Raw genomic sequence first — 17,734 nt, 5'->3', positions numbered from 1 at the left:
CACAGGTAGAAATAGATGGCATTTACAGATTTTTGTGTTTTTATCGTAATAAAACGCATTCATCCCTGAAGTATGAATGAAACGTAAATTCTTTTCGCGCAAATTTATTTTCTTCCGGTGAATGAGACCTGCCCCAGAAATATAGAATTAAAATGGACATTTTTATTCGACCATAAGCGTGTAAACCCTTTTGCCGTGGGGTTCTATTTTGTGCTAATTAAGTCTTTGACAGAGGCGCCCTGTCTTCTCACCCTATGTGTTCATCGTCTTTTCCACATGTCGGGCTTCAGCTTTATTGTTGTAATTTAAGAAGAAAGCATTTCTGTTTTTAGGACTAAGTGATAGAGACACGAGCTTACTATACGATGGAAATAGTTGAGCTTACACCACGCTCGAGACGACAATAAAGTTATTTTTTGTGTCCAGTGTTAGGAATAACATGTCCGCAAGTATGGTTTTTTCCTAATTGTTATTCCTTATTGTACTGATCACAGAATTTTCGGATCATTTCGCGAACTTAATTACATCCTTTTCATTTGTAAAGGTGTGAATAGCGGCGTTAGGTCTTTGTGCGAAGGTAATCGCCAGTGCTCTTCGTTGCAACGCCGTCAGCCTAATCCATTGAAGATTATCAACAATGAAATTCAGGTTTTATTGAATGTCGAGATCATAACAAACATTCTCCAGAGGCAATACCAGAGTCGGAAGGGGTATTAATTTTTTTTTGAAGGGACCAGTATTGACCGAAATATCGGGAAATATCCATAATTATCCTCAACGGAGGTTATTACAACGTGGGTTCACAAAGCAGCGGAAATGACTCATTTTCTAACCCCAACCCAGTAAATTGCTCTAAACGTGCTTTATTGCAGCTAAATGATTAAAAGTTCTGGTGGAATTTTTATGCCTCCTTTGTTGTACACAATCTGAAGGATAATAATTAATGATTTTATTACATTTATAAATTTCTGATTGCATAGTAAACATGTATTACTCTTTAGACCTCTCTCGTATACTATTCTCAATTTTAAAATAATAACAGCTGATCTTAAAGTATCTTCAGAATTTATACAGTATATGTTTAAAAGAACATTTCTGTTATATCCAAACCCTTTGTATATAAATTACAATTAACAGAACAATATCTGAAAAAAAAAAGTATTTTACTCCAGTGGTAGCAAAGTACTCAAAGCTTTTTTATGGTTTCAACAATTCTGCCTCCAATACAAATTTTTCTGCCTACAATATTATGATCATAGACTCTGGCTATTTAACACACAAAATCAGGTGTCTTTTCCACAAGTTGAAATTTGTAATAACATGGCTTCTGCCTATATTTGTGTTTTAATTTAAGGCAAATTAATGCACAGATAGAAGCTCGGTGAGATAAGTCTTGGGTTACTAAAGAATATAATTTACAGCTCAACAATATAGATTTCCTTGTGATAAGATGATTGCAGATTTTGGAAAAGTTGTGTTCAATATGGAATAAGTGGCACCCAGGTTGTTTTCCATATTTGCGTAAAATAGAAACTATGAGTAACTTACTCAGTAAACTCGTCAACTAGTTTGAACATGCCATGCTCGTGATAACTGGTTGCAACAAAATAGTAATGACTGTCATACCAGCTGGTGCAATTAGCTGTTATTTAGTGTCATAAGAACCCATTTACAAATTAATACAATTAAGGCTGTTATTGCTAATACAGGAAAGTCAATTATCATTAATCAATGTAATTATCTTTTCTATAAAAAATATATTAAAAGACATCTATTCAAAGTAATGATTCTTAGCGGGTGTTTCATTTTGTAATTCTCTTTTATCATAAAATATGTTTAATTGGTATAATTTTAATATAGAATTTGCCTCTCAGCTATTCAATGTAAGGGGTTATTATTATTTGTATTATTTGTATTATTTTGTATTTGAAGTAGAAAGTCGTAAACATTTGTTGTCAGTCTTACAATTCTAGGTAATCTACATACACTGGAACCTCGATATAACAAACGCCCAAGGGACTGGCAAAATATGTCCGCTATAACGAGGTTTTGTTATATCAGGGTTCTTCTCCATACATTTTACTTTTACTGGGGCAAAGAATACCGTTTGTTATACCACGGACTTCCTTAAAATAAGAGAGGTTTGTTAAATTGGGGTTTGAGTGTATTATTTTCTGTCATCGAATTTTGAATAAGTGCTACATTAATCCAAAAGAAGCAGATGTCCTAAATCTTAACTGGTATTGTTGACCATTTTTAATCTGTTTTGGGGTGGTGGATGGTACTTAGAAAATCTTGGGTCTGGGAAACTTTTTATCCAATCTCGTAGTCTTGGAATTGTTTTTGATAATTCACAGAGTGTCACTTTTGTGTTTTTCTCTCTGTATCAGAGTTTAAAGTCAATTTGAGTCTCAGTCTAAGATTTTCAAACAAGGATCTCTGCCTCTCATAAGGTGTGGATTTAACCATTTGTTATCCCTTCTGTTTAATGCAGAGTGCATTATTGGGATGGTTGAGGGGTTGCTGTCTGCCAAAGCACTAACACACTTAAGTGCTAATTAAGAATGTGCGCAAAAATTTTCCAGTCGATAGATTTTTCTAAAATTTTTACTGCTGTCAGATAAGGAGTTACTCGTGTCAGAAATGCAAAAAAAACCCCAAAAAACTGGGGGTCACCAACTTTGTTTCAGAGATAAAGAGTGTGGAAAACTACCCTGATTTTGAAAAATTGGCACACGTAATTCAGCATGGTCTACTTAAAAATATTGAAGGTGAGTCAATGGAGGCAAACAATCTTAGTCATATTTCGTAGAAGTGGGTCTGTTGGGTAAATAATTCCAAATGTTACCAACGCTTTCACAAAACTTGACCCGTAAAAGAGGCATTTGAAACTGTCGCACAGATAAACAAAGAGCTAAAAAGAATGGAATTCGATGGTGCATTTCACAAAAAATTCAAACTTCTAGTTGATAGATTTTCTTCAATTTTTCACTAAATTTAGAAAATTGGTAGGTAAAATGATTCATCAAAAAAAAAAAATAAAAAAAAAATAGGGGTCACACAACGTCCAAGATGGTTAAATCCCGGAAAAGCTATAGCAGTGGCCATCTGCCCTATCAATTTTCATTTTATTATTTAGTGCACGCGCTCATGTATCACGTGGCATGTGAATTTGCGTGCGCAGTAACGCGGAAACAATAAGTACGAACGCCCTTAAGCAATAAGGTGTAAACTTTAAGGTTTGTTCAGTTAATAAGGTTACCATATACCAAGTATTTTGAAATAAAATAAATTGCTGAATTTTTCACAACCTCTTAATGCAAGCATCTGAATCACCTTTTGAAAGCTATAAGTCACAGGGAATTTGTTCATTTTGCCCTCAAATTTGGATAGTAGCTAGTTTAACTTGTAAACAAGAAAATGGTGTCCGCAAATTTTTTATTTCGGAATATTTTTTCCTTTTGTTGTTTATTCCTTCTTTTAATTTTGTCTGTGAAAGAGACCAAAAAGTTCATTTGCAGCCCAAACTTTCCCCCATTAGTGGGATTAAAACTTGTAAAATTGTAAATCTGTGACAAACAGAAACTCCTCAAATATTGCTACAGGCTCTCTGGCAGTTACTGAAAGCACAAATTAATTTAATCAGTCTTTGTGGGGACTTGTTCATCGATGTAGAATTAATCTCAGTCCATTAGTGCTGTTTACTTTCACTTTTCGTTGAAAGGCTTTTCAGTCTTATTTATCATTAATCATTTATTTGTATTAATCATTTTTATTATTTATTAATTTTAAGTGGTTTCATTGCTATTACACCAAAGGTGGCAACAGTATGCAAACATGCTATTCTGTGACTATTTGATAAGTTAATTAGTTCTTGTTTATCAGTGAAATAAAAATTTGTGTTTTGAATAAGAAAAATGGTTCCTTCATGTTTTCCCTTTATCTTCCATTTCTCCAGCTTTAGACAAAACAATCACATCTTCCATGTTTTCGAGAAAACAAGGGTATCATGTTACATTGCTTTGTGAGGAAAGCAAAAGTATCAAGTTACAAGCTTGTGCGTAAAAAATAAAATTGTCATGTTTGCTACTTCAACAAAATAGTGAATTTGAACTAAACGTAAAACACCACAGTAGAATTCAAAGCTGTCTTGATAAGTGGTAATAAAATAATTGTAACTTATTTTGGACCTTGAATGAAAATACGCACATGACATACACACTGCCAAGCTTATGTCTCATCGAGGTTTCTGTCTGTTCTTATTCTGAAAGGGGAAAAGCATTAGCTGAATACCAAAGCCAATACAAACTGGGAGTGAACGGCAGGGGAGAGGGACTCTGTAACAGAGACACAATTACTACTATGTGTCAGAGCTTGACATTGCATTCTGCACTATCTGAGATTGACTCATTAGTTCATGGGCTACTTTACATGAACTTTAGGAAGAAAATGGCTTCTTGTAATAACTTTTGAAGTCTTCTTTCCAGGAACATTTGCTTCGACCAAAGCACCACCGTATTTTATTGAAGAACCCTCAGACACGTATGTCAAGAAAGGCAGACCTGCAGTCTTAAAATGTCAAGTGGGAGGCAACCCAAAGCCGAGTATAATGTGGAAAAGGAATGGTAATAAGGTGGACTTGACAAGTGACAGTCGCAGGATGATTAAGCCAGATGGATCTTTATATTTTTCTGAAATTATTCACCATAAAACTCAAAAGCCAGATGAAGGGACATACCAGTGTGAAGCATTTTCACAAATTTCAAATTTGGACTACCAGATTATCAGTAAAACTGCCCGCCTTATTGTTGCTGGTAAGTCAGTGTTTTTAAGGTTAGAATACATACACAATTTGCCAGTTCTATGGCAAAAATATTAAATACATTTACATAATTTTCAAATTTTGCTACTAGAGGTATGTGCTGCACGGAGTTTTATATGACTTTTATTCACACTTGTCAGCATTCCTAAAAAATGTCTTCCAAAGTTCCCAATACAAAGGCTTTTAACACTTGCATGCATGTCTTAACCTTGTCCATTCAAACTTCCAAGTCATACTGTAAATATACCACTTATGATGAAGTTAAACAATTAAGAGAATGACTAAACTAATATATATTAAGATATGCCATTTGACAGATACACAAACCATCTCAGACCTGAGTGAACCTTTTATCTTTTATCTTACCTTTTATTTTATCCGCACTTCACTGTACAAATCTGTTTTAATGCTAAAATGATCATCTCCTGCAGCTCAGATTTGGAAACCTTGTATAGATATATGCGTAGGGAAACTTCTATAATTCACGACAGACCTGCCAAGATGTTGGCACACTTTAGGTATATTCTAGTCAGAGTTTGTAAACTTATGAAACTATATTCTTCAAGAATTGAATCTTTCAGTACTTTATGATCAGTATGTTTGTGATATTGACGGAAGTGGTGGTTGATCATTGTTGTCATCATGATACAGGTATTTCATCCAAGGTGACTGTTACTCCTTCAACGTTAAGAATTCGAAATGGAGATACAGCAAGACTTTACTGCAGCGTAAAACATTCAGCACCCAAAGCTGTTATCAGTTGGAGAAAGAAAGGAGAAAATGAGACAATTACAGAAGGAGTTCAGTTCACTTTGACTCCTAATGGAGCATTGCAGATAAGAAACATCCGTTTTGAAGAACAGGGACAATATGAATGTATTGGTGAGAATACTTTCACTGCAAAGAAACACATAAGCACAAATGCAGCATCGATTGAAGTTATAGGAGGTATGTTTTACACTAAATATTTAGGGTGGACTGGAAATAATTTTCTCACATTTCAGTGTTTCCAATTTCTCAATTTTCCCAAAAATTCAGAAGATAGTGTGAAGGTCATTATTTTGATCAGTTCTGAACATTTTCAAAGATTGCCAAAAACTAATTCGAGATTCCAAATGAATGATGAAAAATGTTATGACTGTACATGTATGTAGCCTAAGCACATTTCAAGCTCAGATGACCAGTTAGAATAATGATAATTATAATCATAATTTAAACTGATATGTAATTCAGAACTTTAGAGTAATGTGACTAGAACTTAATAATAATAATTTAATAGTATTTTATTGATTTATAGTGCGCTTTTTAACATACCAGGTGATCAAAAGCGCATTACAACAAACTTAACAAACTTAACGAAAACAAAACATTCATTACCTAGCACTTTTCAAATAGCCTAGATGTAACGCATTTGCTATATAGCAACCATTCAAATTTCTGCATTTAACTGCCAGCTTTCCAACTTTACCAGTCAGTCATTGAAGTTGCCTGATGAGTGTGGTCCTTATAATTTTGGACCATACAAAACAGAACTGTTGCAATAAAATGGTGATTACTCCTGAAGCCTAAATTTTTGTGAAGTTATAGTCTGCTTCTCAATTAAATGAGTTAAGCACTACGAAATACATTCCACTCAAGAAACAAGAATTTATATGGTATATCAATATTAGCTGGAATACAGTGTGCTGTTCTGTGTTTTATGGAAACCACACTTCAATGGAAATATACATACACACCTCATAACAGATAAACTAGGATGTTGTTGGTGGTATATAATGACTTCAGGATTATTTATACAGATGATCGCTTTGACCGAGCTCCAAGTTTTACGGTGAAACCTCAAGATACAGTAGCCATTTCTGGAAGCAAAGTAGTACTTGAATGTATAGCAAATGGATTTCCCAAACCAAGAGTCACATGGCTGCAAGATGGGTCACCTGTGGTACTCGGGAGTGGCTATTCAATTCTTGGAGAAAGTAACCTTGTGATTGGGTCTGTATCTGTTGCACAAGCTGGAAATTACACTTGCCAAGCAAAATCTGAAAGTTTGAAAGAAGAAGCAACAGCCAAGTTACAAGTGCATTGTGAGTGATTAGAAACAGAGTGTTATGAGATGTAACTTTTTTTGAGGAATGTTCTTGTAGGACTTTAAGCTGCACTGCTGAAGAAAGAATTTATGTAATGCAAAGTGTAATTATCTGTAACTTTGTGAGTGTATGGTGTTGAAAGTTCTGATGGGGGTCTGTTTCCCTGGTCCCCTCAAGGACATTATGTTATGCCAAAGTCTTGCTTTACTCAACTAGCTTAGAAATACATGCCACTTTGTCATCCAGTTAGAAGTAAAACCAAAACCAATTGAAGGGGTGAGTGCAAAACCATGCTAAGTGACGATTTGGGTGAAAAAAAAAATTTTCGCAAAAGGGCTTGAATTTTTGCATGTGGTCTTCAATGTAATAGAAAAATGCGGCCCTGTATTTTTGTCGCTGGTTTTTGCTTCGTTTTCGAGTTATAACGTATGCAAAAATACTTGGCTTTTCCTAGCCATGTCTTTAGGAGTTTATTTGTTGAACAGCAAACAGGCAGACTGTTTATAGTATATGAAGTCAAAATCAAATCTCACAGCATATATGGAGCGGAAATCTGGGAACAGGTTGTCTACGTCGGTTATTGTGACGTGAGCACAACACGTGAATCGATTGAGCGTCAAACGAAATTCATCGAACAAAAAAGAGATGTGCCACATTAGAGCTCTGTCAACTAATATCTTAAGCATTGTTTTAAAGTACCTTGTATGCCTGCCTGGTGGTTGAGAGGCATCATAAAGTCTCGATAAACCCGTAAGTCATCAGCACGTTTTAAAGAATCAAAATGTGTTCTGAAACTTCGAAGGCAGCTGATATACCGTAATCATGTTATCGGCGTTCGAAGTCAGATCGAGCCAGGCAGCAAAGTCCAAGAGCAGTTCTTGCCCAAGAAAAATACCCTCTGGTGAGTCGTGGCCCATTTGCCAAGCATTGCTAGCGTCAAAGTTTGGAAAGCGAGAACTGGTTTTAGACTTATAAAATTTGTCTTGTATCAACTGCCATGTTTTCCCGTGCACAAGGTGTAAAGACCCTTCCTGGCATGCATTGCGATCACGTTCTGCGGACGTTTCTCGAACTGGTAACTAGATTGTTTAAACATAAGAATGGCCAGCAAGTAGCAATCAATTGTTACATAGATCTGTGATCCAGGTTGCGTTGATTTTATTTCAAATCGGCATTTTTTAGTGTTTTGAACTTCTGGGATCAGCGGGCATGCAGATGTATGGAGACCCGTACGTTGCGGAGAAGGGTTAATCTGTTAATCTGTCAGCCCTATTTATAGTGCGTTTTCACGTGAAATCAACATCATTGAGCTTATAAGTTATGTGAAATTACCATTTTGCTGTTTTCTAAGTGAAACTAGCATCCTTGTCGTCAAGTGTTAATGTGAAATCAACATTTTAACCTATTTAGACCTGAAATTAACATCATTGAGCTTATGCGGTGCGTGAAATTGACATTTTGCTGGTTTCTAAGTGAAACCAACATCCTTGCCATCACGCGTTAACGTGAAATCAACATTTTAACCTATTTAGACCTGAAATCAACATCATTGAACGTATGCGCTGCGTGACATTGACATTTTGCTGGTTTCTAAGTGAAACCAACATCCTTGCTGTCATGCGTTAACGTGAAATCAACATTTTAACCTATTTAGACCTGAAATCAACATCATTGAGCTTATGCGCTGCATGAAATTGACATTTTGTTGGTTTCTAAGTGAAATCAACCTCCTTGCTGTCACGCGTTAACATCAAATCAACATTTTAACCTATTTAGACCTGAAATCAACATCATTGAGCTTATGCGTTGCGTGAAATTGACATTTTGCTCGTTTCTAAGAGAACTCAACCTCCTTGCTGTCACGCGTTAACGTGAAATCAACATTTAAACCTTTTGTGGCCTAAAATCAACATTTTTGAGCTTATATGTTGTGTGAAATTGACATTTTGCTGCTTTCTAAGTGAAATCAAAATCCTTGCGGACGCGGCGGGCCGATCCTTTGTTATGATAAACCGAGGCAAGACTTCAACTTCTAACAAAGGCTTGGCTTGGCTATTATAACAAAGGATTGGCTCTGTTTATCATAACAAAGGCCCAGCTTCATTTATTTGAAGACCTTGGCGGGAAAAGGGCGCTAGGTATTTTAATCAAAATTGAACTTTGTCGGAAACACTCCAAATTTTGCATGCAGTTTTGTTTAGGTATGTTTAACAATGTCCCGTAGTTTTTCTGCTAAGCTTCGCTTCGTTTTCGAGATATTGCGTATGCAGAAAAACCACTTGGTTTTCCTAGCGGTGTCTTTATAAACGAAGCAAAAACCAGCGAAAAAAATACAGGACCACGTTTTTCTATTACATTGAAGACCACATGCAAAAATTCAAGCCCTTTTGCGAAAAATTTTTTTTTCACCCAAATCGTCACTTAGCATGGTTTTGCACTCACCCCTTCAATTGTGACTCTACATGTATATGGCACAATCTGCACTTCCTGTCACCTACATGTGCTTGCTTTGAAATTTGAGTAGTTCACTGGTTTGTCCATGCTGTTTGTGATCGGCCCTTGTGATTACTCTGGTTTTGGTTTTATGATACTCGGTAAAAAACCACTCTGACTATTATATGCAAATTTAGCAAATCTATGTTACTTCTTAGACTTGATTCTTGTAGTTATATTTACTTCATGTCTTGTTTAACTCTTTAATGAGAAGTTAATCTTTCAGCTGATGTTTCAATTTAATAGTTCAGTCTGTGAGTCATAAGTTTCTCCTTTTATTAGCTCCTCCTGTTTTTACGAAGAAACCGAGAGCTGTCCATGCTTACCAACATACCGATGTACGGTTTGACTGTTTGGCAGATGGGATGCCTAAACCGCGCATCACATGGAGTAAAACTGGTGACATCATTACAAATACACCTTTTACCACTGTTGGGGAAGGTTTCTTGCTTATTTTAGAAGTGGCCTTATCAGATATGGGTTCCTATCAGTGCTTTGCAGAGAATGACCTCGGGAGAGTTCAAGCAACTGCAGAACTTTATGTTTACAGGAAAGGTAAATATTATTCACAAAGAGCAGGCTGAATTCCAAACCCATTCTAATGTGTAGCTGTGATTATCATTTGATGCATATCTTCCTTCCTTTACATTGGCGGAGAAATCACCCCATGACCAGCAGATAACTGCTAATCAAAAAATGGTCTGCTCGTGCATAATACCATCTAATTTTATTTTGCTAAAAATAATATTCTGCTCAAGCATATTATTGTAACCATGCTGTTATGTAAAAAATGGCAGATGGCTTCCTTGAGCTGTCAGAGTGATTTAAATATTAAAACAAACTTGGTGATTGAATGATAAAACAATTATCGAACTTGGTTATCGCAAAACCTCATCATTTGTCAGTGTCTTGCCGATCAATTGTTTGCCTATCGGTTATTTCTAACTTGTGTTTATCTGTTATGCAGGAGACCGTATTCCCACGACTACACCTGCACCAACAACAACAACACCAGAGACTACAACAACTGCCAGTACAACACTGCGGTCAACTACACCTAAACCTCGAGTTCCAGAGCAGCCAGAGAATGTTGTTGCCCTGGCTCGTTCTGATACTGAAATAGAGTTGACCTGGGCACCTCCAGTAGTAACAAATGGCAAAATTTTGCAGTACATTATCTACTATAATATCGTAGCAGATGGTAAGAATCATTGAGATACTACACACCAAAACCTCTAAATTATAAGAGATTCATTATCCAACTGCTGTAATCAATACATTTATCAGTGAAAGAGGGATAGTGTGACAGTTTTGCATGCTTGTGCCGACCTCTCTGGCAAACAGGTTTTCTACTGTACAAATAACTGTACAACATTGCTGTATATTTGTAATGTTATTTGGACAATATTTGCTGCAGTTGCATAATAAAATGCTGTATAAAAGATAGTGTAAAAGCTTATGGAAAAACAATTTATAATTGTTTGTTACTAACTGCAGAATCCTGGTTCTTGTCAATGAATCCTGTCAATGTGCATGAGTCTTCAACTGGTTATTCTACATCTCTATATTTACTTATTTATCTAATAGTTATTTGTCACACACCACTGGTAGCCATGTCAAGCTTACTGCTGCTACCTGACCTTTATTGCAAAATTGAAGCTAATACAAATAGCAAATTACGCTGAAGACTGGAAATAATGAAAAAAGTTCAGGGCTTGTGCATTGTATGGAAACTTAAAATCTTTGGTTGGGTGGGTGGGAAAGTCGGTAATGGCAGAAACAACAGAAACGGCTGCCTGCCCTGTACCCAGGCCCCAGCAGTGCATGAGAAAATACCATTTTTCATCTTTCTTGTTTCATTTGGCCAGTCTTATTTATGTACCTTATTTATGTGTAATTACTTGTGACAGGTCCTGGTCCTGTTGATTTTAAGACTGTCAACACGTCAGGAGACAACTTGAGAATACTGCTGTCTGACCTCAAACCTGACACAATGTACCATTTCAATGTGTTTGCTAAAAACAAGCAAGGTGCAGGAGCCATTTCTATTGAAGCATCAACCAGGACATTGCTAAGCTCACAGGTGCCAGGAAAACCTCTTGACTTGTCGGCTCAGGCAGAAACAGATTCATCAATAAGGGTCACATGGGCAGAACCAGCTACTGGGTAAGTTGCATTAAGGCAGGGGTTTCAGTAACAGTTTCCAGCACTTTCTATGACTTAGATTTTGATGGGTCATTATCAGTTGATGCTACAATGCTGGTAACAATCCTTTTCATGACACAATAGGTTACCATAGCAACAGTCTGATCTGCTAAAACCACCCTTAATCTTAGCTTCAAGTGCTAGTCAGTTGAAAATGAGCTCTGTGACCCCCATTTTGTATTATAACATTTTGATCAGAAGAATGAGATGCAATATACTGTTAGCAAAGTTTTTTTAAAAAATCTGTGTACATGTGGGGTTCAGAGCCACCTTCAATTTCCAAATTTTAAGAAATTTTTTTTGAATTGCCTTGGTGCAATCTTTTGGCATGATAATTGTGACCTAATGTGATGAAAATTGTTAATATATTGCAGATGAATTAACAAAGAAACTCTAAATCTTTTTTATTACATCATGTTTCCCTAAAAGACTGTTATGTTGATATAGTATGTACTAGGTCCTTTTATTCTCAACACAGATGTTGCAAACAGAGAATTGTTTGTTGTTAAGTGTAAATTATGTTTGATGGAAGTACACAGTCTGAAACAACTTGCCTTCAATCGTGCCAAAGTTAAAACTTAAACACATGAAAATAAAAAAAAATCAATATATATAGCTAAATTAACATCATATTAGTATGAAAAGAATAAAAACATTGTAATAATAAACTCATTTTTCCTTAACATCTGATCACTCTTTACAGGCCAAGCTCAGTATTTAGATATGTAATTGTTTACAAAGATGCAAGTGGTATGTCTGGAGAGATGCAGGAAATCACTAAGCAACAAACAAGACTCCTGCGCAACCTTAAAACCTACACCAAATACATAATTAGTGTGTATGCTGAAAATAGAAGAGGAAAAAAAGGGGCATCGACAATAACAGAGGCAACAACCAAAGGAGGAGGTACTTCTATTTAATTTGTTTAGCAGCTTCATTGGTCTTCTATGTATGATGGTTGGTGGTCTTTGAATTTGTTAAGTTAGTATCACAAGCCTGAGCTGGTTGGTTTTCCACATTTACTATTAGGGAGCTTCGGTAAACCACAATGGCAACAGCAATAGGAGCATCTAAAGACAAAAGAACTATGGCTGTACATGTGCTCTGTAAACCTTTGTACATTTCTTGGCCTACAAAACAACAACTTGAAATAACCAAAGTTCTTCGTATCTTTGGGAATGAATGTCGATGGCTTTTTTTTTTTTTTTTGTATTTCCTTATGGAACTGAATGCTGTCATTGCATTATTTAGACTGAGTAAGTTTTAGACTGATAGGTGATCTGAACAGATCTAGACAAATGTGACATTCAAAGACAAAATATAAATCCATTTTTTTCCCAAGGTGTCAACCTGGGCATCCCTGTTCTCATTTCTTGAGCTCCCTGTTATCTTCTGAATTGTCAGTCTCTGACTTCTATCCTTTAAAACAATAATTCTAGACTTCTTTCCCTTGTTTTCTATTGGTGGTAGCTAACTTGGCTGGGTTTTGTTAGCTATTCAATCATAGAAAACTAAGCATCATATTATCATTAGAAGCTAAAAAGTAGCAAACAAAGAACTTCTCGAAATACTGTCACTGATGACTTTATTGAAGATTTATACAATGTTTGTTTGCAGTTCCAAGAGTACCACCGACTGACTTTGTTCTAAAGCCTGACAGTTCAGGGAGAGGTCTTATAGCAACTTGGAAGGCTCCAGATCCAACCAAAGTGAATGGAAGAATCTCCTTCTACATCATTAAGTTCAGGAAAGTTGGCAGCCAAGGGGAGAATACAACTGCAACCATAGAAGTATGTAAATATGTCAGTTACTTCAATTTACACCCTACTATAAAACACCCAAGTATGCTAGTACAGTACAGTGCAGTACAACTTTACAGTACAGTGTGGTGCAGTGCGTTGCGGTGCGGTGCAGTGTGGCACAGTACAAATGCAATGTATTGTCTAAGAAAGAAAATACCATGTCAGGGCTTGAAATTGCGACCAATACAGTCGCATTTGTAACTTAACTTTACTTATTTGCGACTAGAAAAACGAGAGTAGTTGCAGTAACCTCAAAGGAAAAAGAACATTACTTGTGGATGAAAGACACAATTTATTCCAATAGATATAATAAACAAACCCATGATTCTTTGATCGCGAACTGGATTGCCATGTCTGATTATTCCAAGGCACACTAAAGTAAATGGCTCTCTCTCTCTCTCTCACTCTCACACATGAAAACTTCAAAATGGCTACCCCCGTTCGAAATTGCCGTATAATGCATTGCAAACCCTGGAGAATTGAGTACATCATGTATGTCTATGGATTGTGTTTCTTCTATTTGATTTTGCAACTAAAAATTTACATTTAGCAACTATTTTTTACCACTTGGTCGCCAAATGGCGACTTGAGGATTTTTTTAATTTTAAGCCCTGCATGTACATATGAGGCCTTGTTACCTAGGTAAAATTCCAACATACAGTATGACATGGTTCTGAAGCAATGACAGGGAGGCTGATAAAATGACGAGGAACAGCATGACCTTAAGGTCATTCCCCAGTATTGCATTGTGCATCCCTACTGCGCATGATTCCACATGTGATTAGCGTGCGCGTATTAAAAAATGGCAGCTTTTTCTTCACGGCAGGACCTCGTCATAGAGGTAAATCGTCATTTTCTCGAAAACGGGTACGGTGAACTATCATTTTTCTCTGTTGTATTGAATTGAGTAATAAATTTCTCTGTGTAAATTAAATATGGGCCAATTCTCAGTGTTGAGCAAGAAACAATTGTCGGAAACGTGAATTTAGCAAGTTATCGTGACTATAATCACGGTGCTATTGTAAGGATTTGTATGGTATAAACAAGGTGCTGTTGCTCCTAAACGAACATGGAGAACCCTCAGTTTTATTTCCAAATTAAAGTTCTTACAATATAAACAGTAAATAGGCAAAGTTTGACAAAAATCACAGTGCAGGTTCTATTTCAGTGGAATGACCTTAATTGTAGAATTTTTGACAGTGATTTGATGGCCTTCTGGAGAAGTTTGAAATTGAGATGGGGGACATGTAAACCAATGGCACAATGAAGATGACACTGTCATAAAGTAACAGAAAAGTGTATTCTGTGCACATGGCAAAGAAACGTTACATATTGAAACAACTGTGGAAAAAAAAAACATTTTTTACTAATTTTGTGAATGATGCTATTTCAGGACTTAACTTCCTAGTATTTGCTAGTCAACTCTGGTAAATTTTAAATTAGAGTTATGTTGATGCTGATGGATTTTGGTCCTGCTTCCATTAAAGGCTGACAGACAGAGCTACAGTATTAAAGGGCTGATGCCAAGTACAAGATACGAAGCTAAAATAGCAGCAGGGACTGACTCAGGGCTTGGAGTGTATACAAGAAACTGGGTGGAAGCAAGCACAAATGTCACCAAATGCAAAGGTGGGTAAAATGTAGGTTGACAATCTTTGCTGACGTCATAGTTTGCATTTTGCCTCAGTAGCATATGACTAAAGAGCTAGTGGAACTTAGTACACAGAGCTCGACATTGCGACCGCTGGGGCCTGCAATGTGACCATCTTTTTTTTTCCACTGGCAACTAACTTTTCACACTTTTCACTGAAATACTTTTGCTGGTGACTAAATCTGAAAATGTTGGAGCCAGCTGGCACCAAGGCTTTTTCCTCAAAGTCAAGCCCTGGTATATGGTGAAATTTTTCGCCCTTTCTACTTTGGATGTAATACTGAGGGAGATATTTGCTTTCAAAAACTACAAAATTTCTGCATGGCAAAATGATGAGCCCATAAATTCTTTGTAAAATTTTGTGTTTTCAAACAGGTGAAACACAAAACATGTGATATAAGTTGGGTGTAACTTCCCTGGAATAGTTAATCATGATTTGCTTTCAATACTCAGAACTGATTTTTTTGTAGCTCGATTGGAAACTAAAATGTTTATGCTAAGGAGACAAAAGTTGCAAACTTTGATTCCTCTATTGATAGGCTCTAACCCTTTTGCTGGGATTGTGTTACTGATTTCTTTTGATTTCTTGATATCCACAGAAGATACAACCCCAGGGAAACCAGAATTCAATTTGCTGAAGGAGTTCTCAAATACTATTCTAGTGGGCTGGCAACCACCAGAAAATGCTGGCCTGGTCTGCATTACTGGCTACAAGATAGAGTGGGGGGAAAACAGTCCTTATCAGGTCAATGTAGATTTGAGTAGTGACAAAACGCAGTATCTCATCAAGGGACTTAGTAAGTACAATTTGCTATTTTTACTTGGGTTTTTACATTCACTAGAACCATTATTTTGTAATGCAGGGCTGCAATGTTCAAAGCCCAATTAACCTAACCCAGGCTTAGTGAGAATTTTGAATACAGTTTTGTAACTTTGCGGTGAGGTTTTCTGCAGTCTTTATTGTTTGTCTTTCAGGTTCGAGTTTGACTTATCTCACTAAACACAAAACGTTAACATTGGAAAACATTCTTATGCAAGAAAAATTAATATTTTGGTTAACTTTTAATCCTGGGTTAGCATTAACTGGTTTTCAGAATACCCAGCCAAGGAGTTCTTCTTCACTTTTATATTTTGTGGTATAAATATTTAAATACATGATGATTGTTTTGAATGTGGAAGTAGGGTTTTGTCTCAGGCTTTTTTGAGTTCCCCCATCATGTAGTCTGTCCATGGGCATTTCCTCGTTTTTCCCTTTTTTCCAGTTTAGTAAAAACACATAAATGCAAGATTCACACTTGTTCAGTCCCATGCTGTTTTATGTTGCACATCTCTTGACGATATAAGGGAAAATGGGTCTTTAACAGACTACCCAAGATCACATGCCTTGCGACTTCTGTCCTTAATTTTGAACTATGCCCGGGTTTCATGTGGCTGGGCTTCTTTGCTGTGAGTTCTTCTACAGCCTTCAGAGGAAAATCAATACTAATAATTAGGAGATGACAAATTTTTCAATACATTTGTGACTTTGCACATTAATCCACAGTGTAGTTACACTAAACTTGTGGAGTTGCAGTAATTTTGATATCCTTTGAACATGTTTCAGGCCCTGAGCAACATGAATAACTACTCATACTTATGGTTAGTGTTGCATTTTTGTGTACAGGCCCAAACAGGAAGTATGTTATCTTACTTAAAGCAGTCAACAGCAATGGGAATGGCCCAGACATCCAAACTGAAGTACAAACCTCGGATAGCAAAGGTATATACACATATCAAAAAAAAGAAATCAATTGGGTTACTTATCATGTAGCCTTGAAATATGTACAACAAGAAATTGTCAGAACAAGGCACTGTAAATGTGTTGCTAAACAGTAAATAAACAATGAATGAACTTCGTGGGGAATCGGTCTACTATACTCATTTTCTGTTGTCTGCCTTCTTACAAAGGTTAGTGTTTACATTACATGAAACACACGCTAAATTCTATGGCAATGCTTAACTGATGATTTGAAAAAATGTTCCCGTTCTTGAACAAAATTAAGTGCAACAGTCTAATTTCTTTCTAAATAGAGCTTTTGCCTCTGTCTCGTTAAAATGTTGATGTCAAATTTTCACATTTCATCTTGGTAGTGTCATGACTCTTTTTTGCATTCAAACAACTTGTGGATATTTAATCAACAGCTTATCCACAAAGCTCTAGTTTACTTTGTACCCGATCTCCCCCTTAATGTTGTGATGAATGTTGACGGATGAAATGTGCTACAAAAAGTACTTAAAAGTTCCTATTTTGTTTTTAGGAAAACTGGAACCTGTTAAAGGTGTTCAGGCAATTCCTTTATCTTCAAAAGTAATGAGATTATCATGGCGGGACACACAGGTTTCTGGCCCTGTTCCAAGGATTTATCATGTATACTACGCTCTGCGCAAAAAACTGAGTTACTGTGGAAATACAACAGAGAAGACAATCAAGTGCTCCAAATTGAAACCTTATACTAAATACACTTTTTATGTGAGACGCAATGATGAGGCAATAAATGTGACTGTCAGCAATTTCACAATGGAAGACAGTAAGTAAATCGTTAACAACTGCATCATGCTGTAAGGAAGATAGGTGCCTGGGATATCCAGGGGCCTCCACTGTGACCAGCTGGCCCCTAGACAGTATAACTCTCCC

General features: G+C 36.4%; 1 protein-coding gene across 1 annotated transcript in view; it reads left to right on the top strand.

Annotated features, from left to right (window-relative positions):
- Positions 1-17,734, top strand: part of LOC145479339 (neogenin-like) — a 30,805-nt gene that overhangs the window by 826 nt on the left and 12,245 nt on the right. The window contains exons 2-13 of the mRNA XM_081457678.1: positions 4,488-4,814; positions 5,474-5,770; positions 6,622-6,906; positions 9,685-9,957; positions 10,370-10,603; positions 11,313-11,568; positions 12,311-12,513; positions 13,225-13,397; positions 14,897-15,038; positions 15,660-15,857; positions 16,724-16,819; positions 17,358-17,627. Of these exons, the coding sequence (XP_081313804.1) occupies positions 4,488-4,814; positions 5,474-5,770; positions 6,622-6,906; positions 9,685-9,957; positions 10,370-10,603; positions 11,313-11,568; positions 12,311-12,513; positions 13,225-13,397; positions 14,897-15,038; positions 15,660-15,857; positions 16,724-16,819; positions 17,358-17,627 (2,754 nt within the window). The remainder of the gene's footprint in view (positions 1-4,487; positions 4,815-5,473; positions 5,771-6,621; positions 6,907-9,684; positions 9,958-10,369; positions 10,604-11,312; positions 11,569-12,310; positions 12,514-13,224; positions 13,398-14,896; positions 15,039-15,659; positions 15,858-16,723; positions 16,820-17,357; positions 17,628-17,734) is intronic.

This window comes from Orbicella franksi, chromosome 2 (genome assembly GCF_964199315.1).
Source record: "Orbicella franksi chromosome 2, jaOrbFran1.1, whole genome shotgun sequence".
Lineage (NCBI taxonomy): Eukaryota > Metazoa > Cnidaria > Anthozoa > Scleractinia > Merulinidae > Orbicella > Orbicella franksi.
Note: the sequence above shows the minus strand (reverse complement) of the source record. Positions and strands in the feature narration are given on the sequence as shown.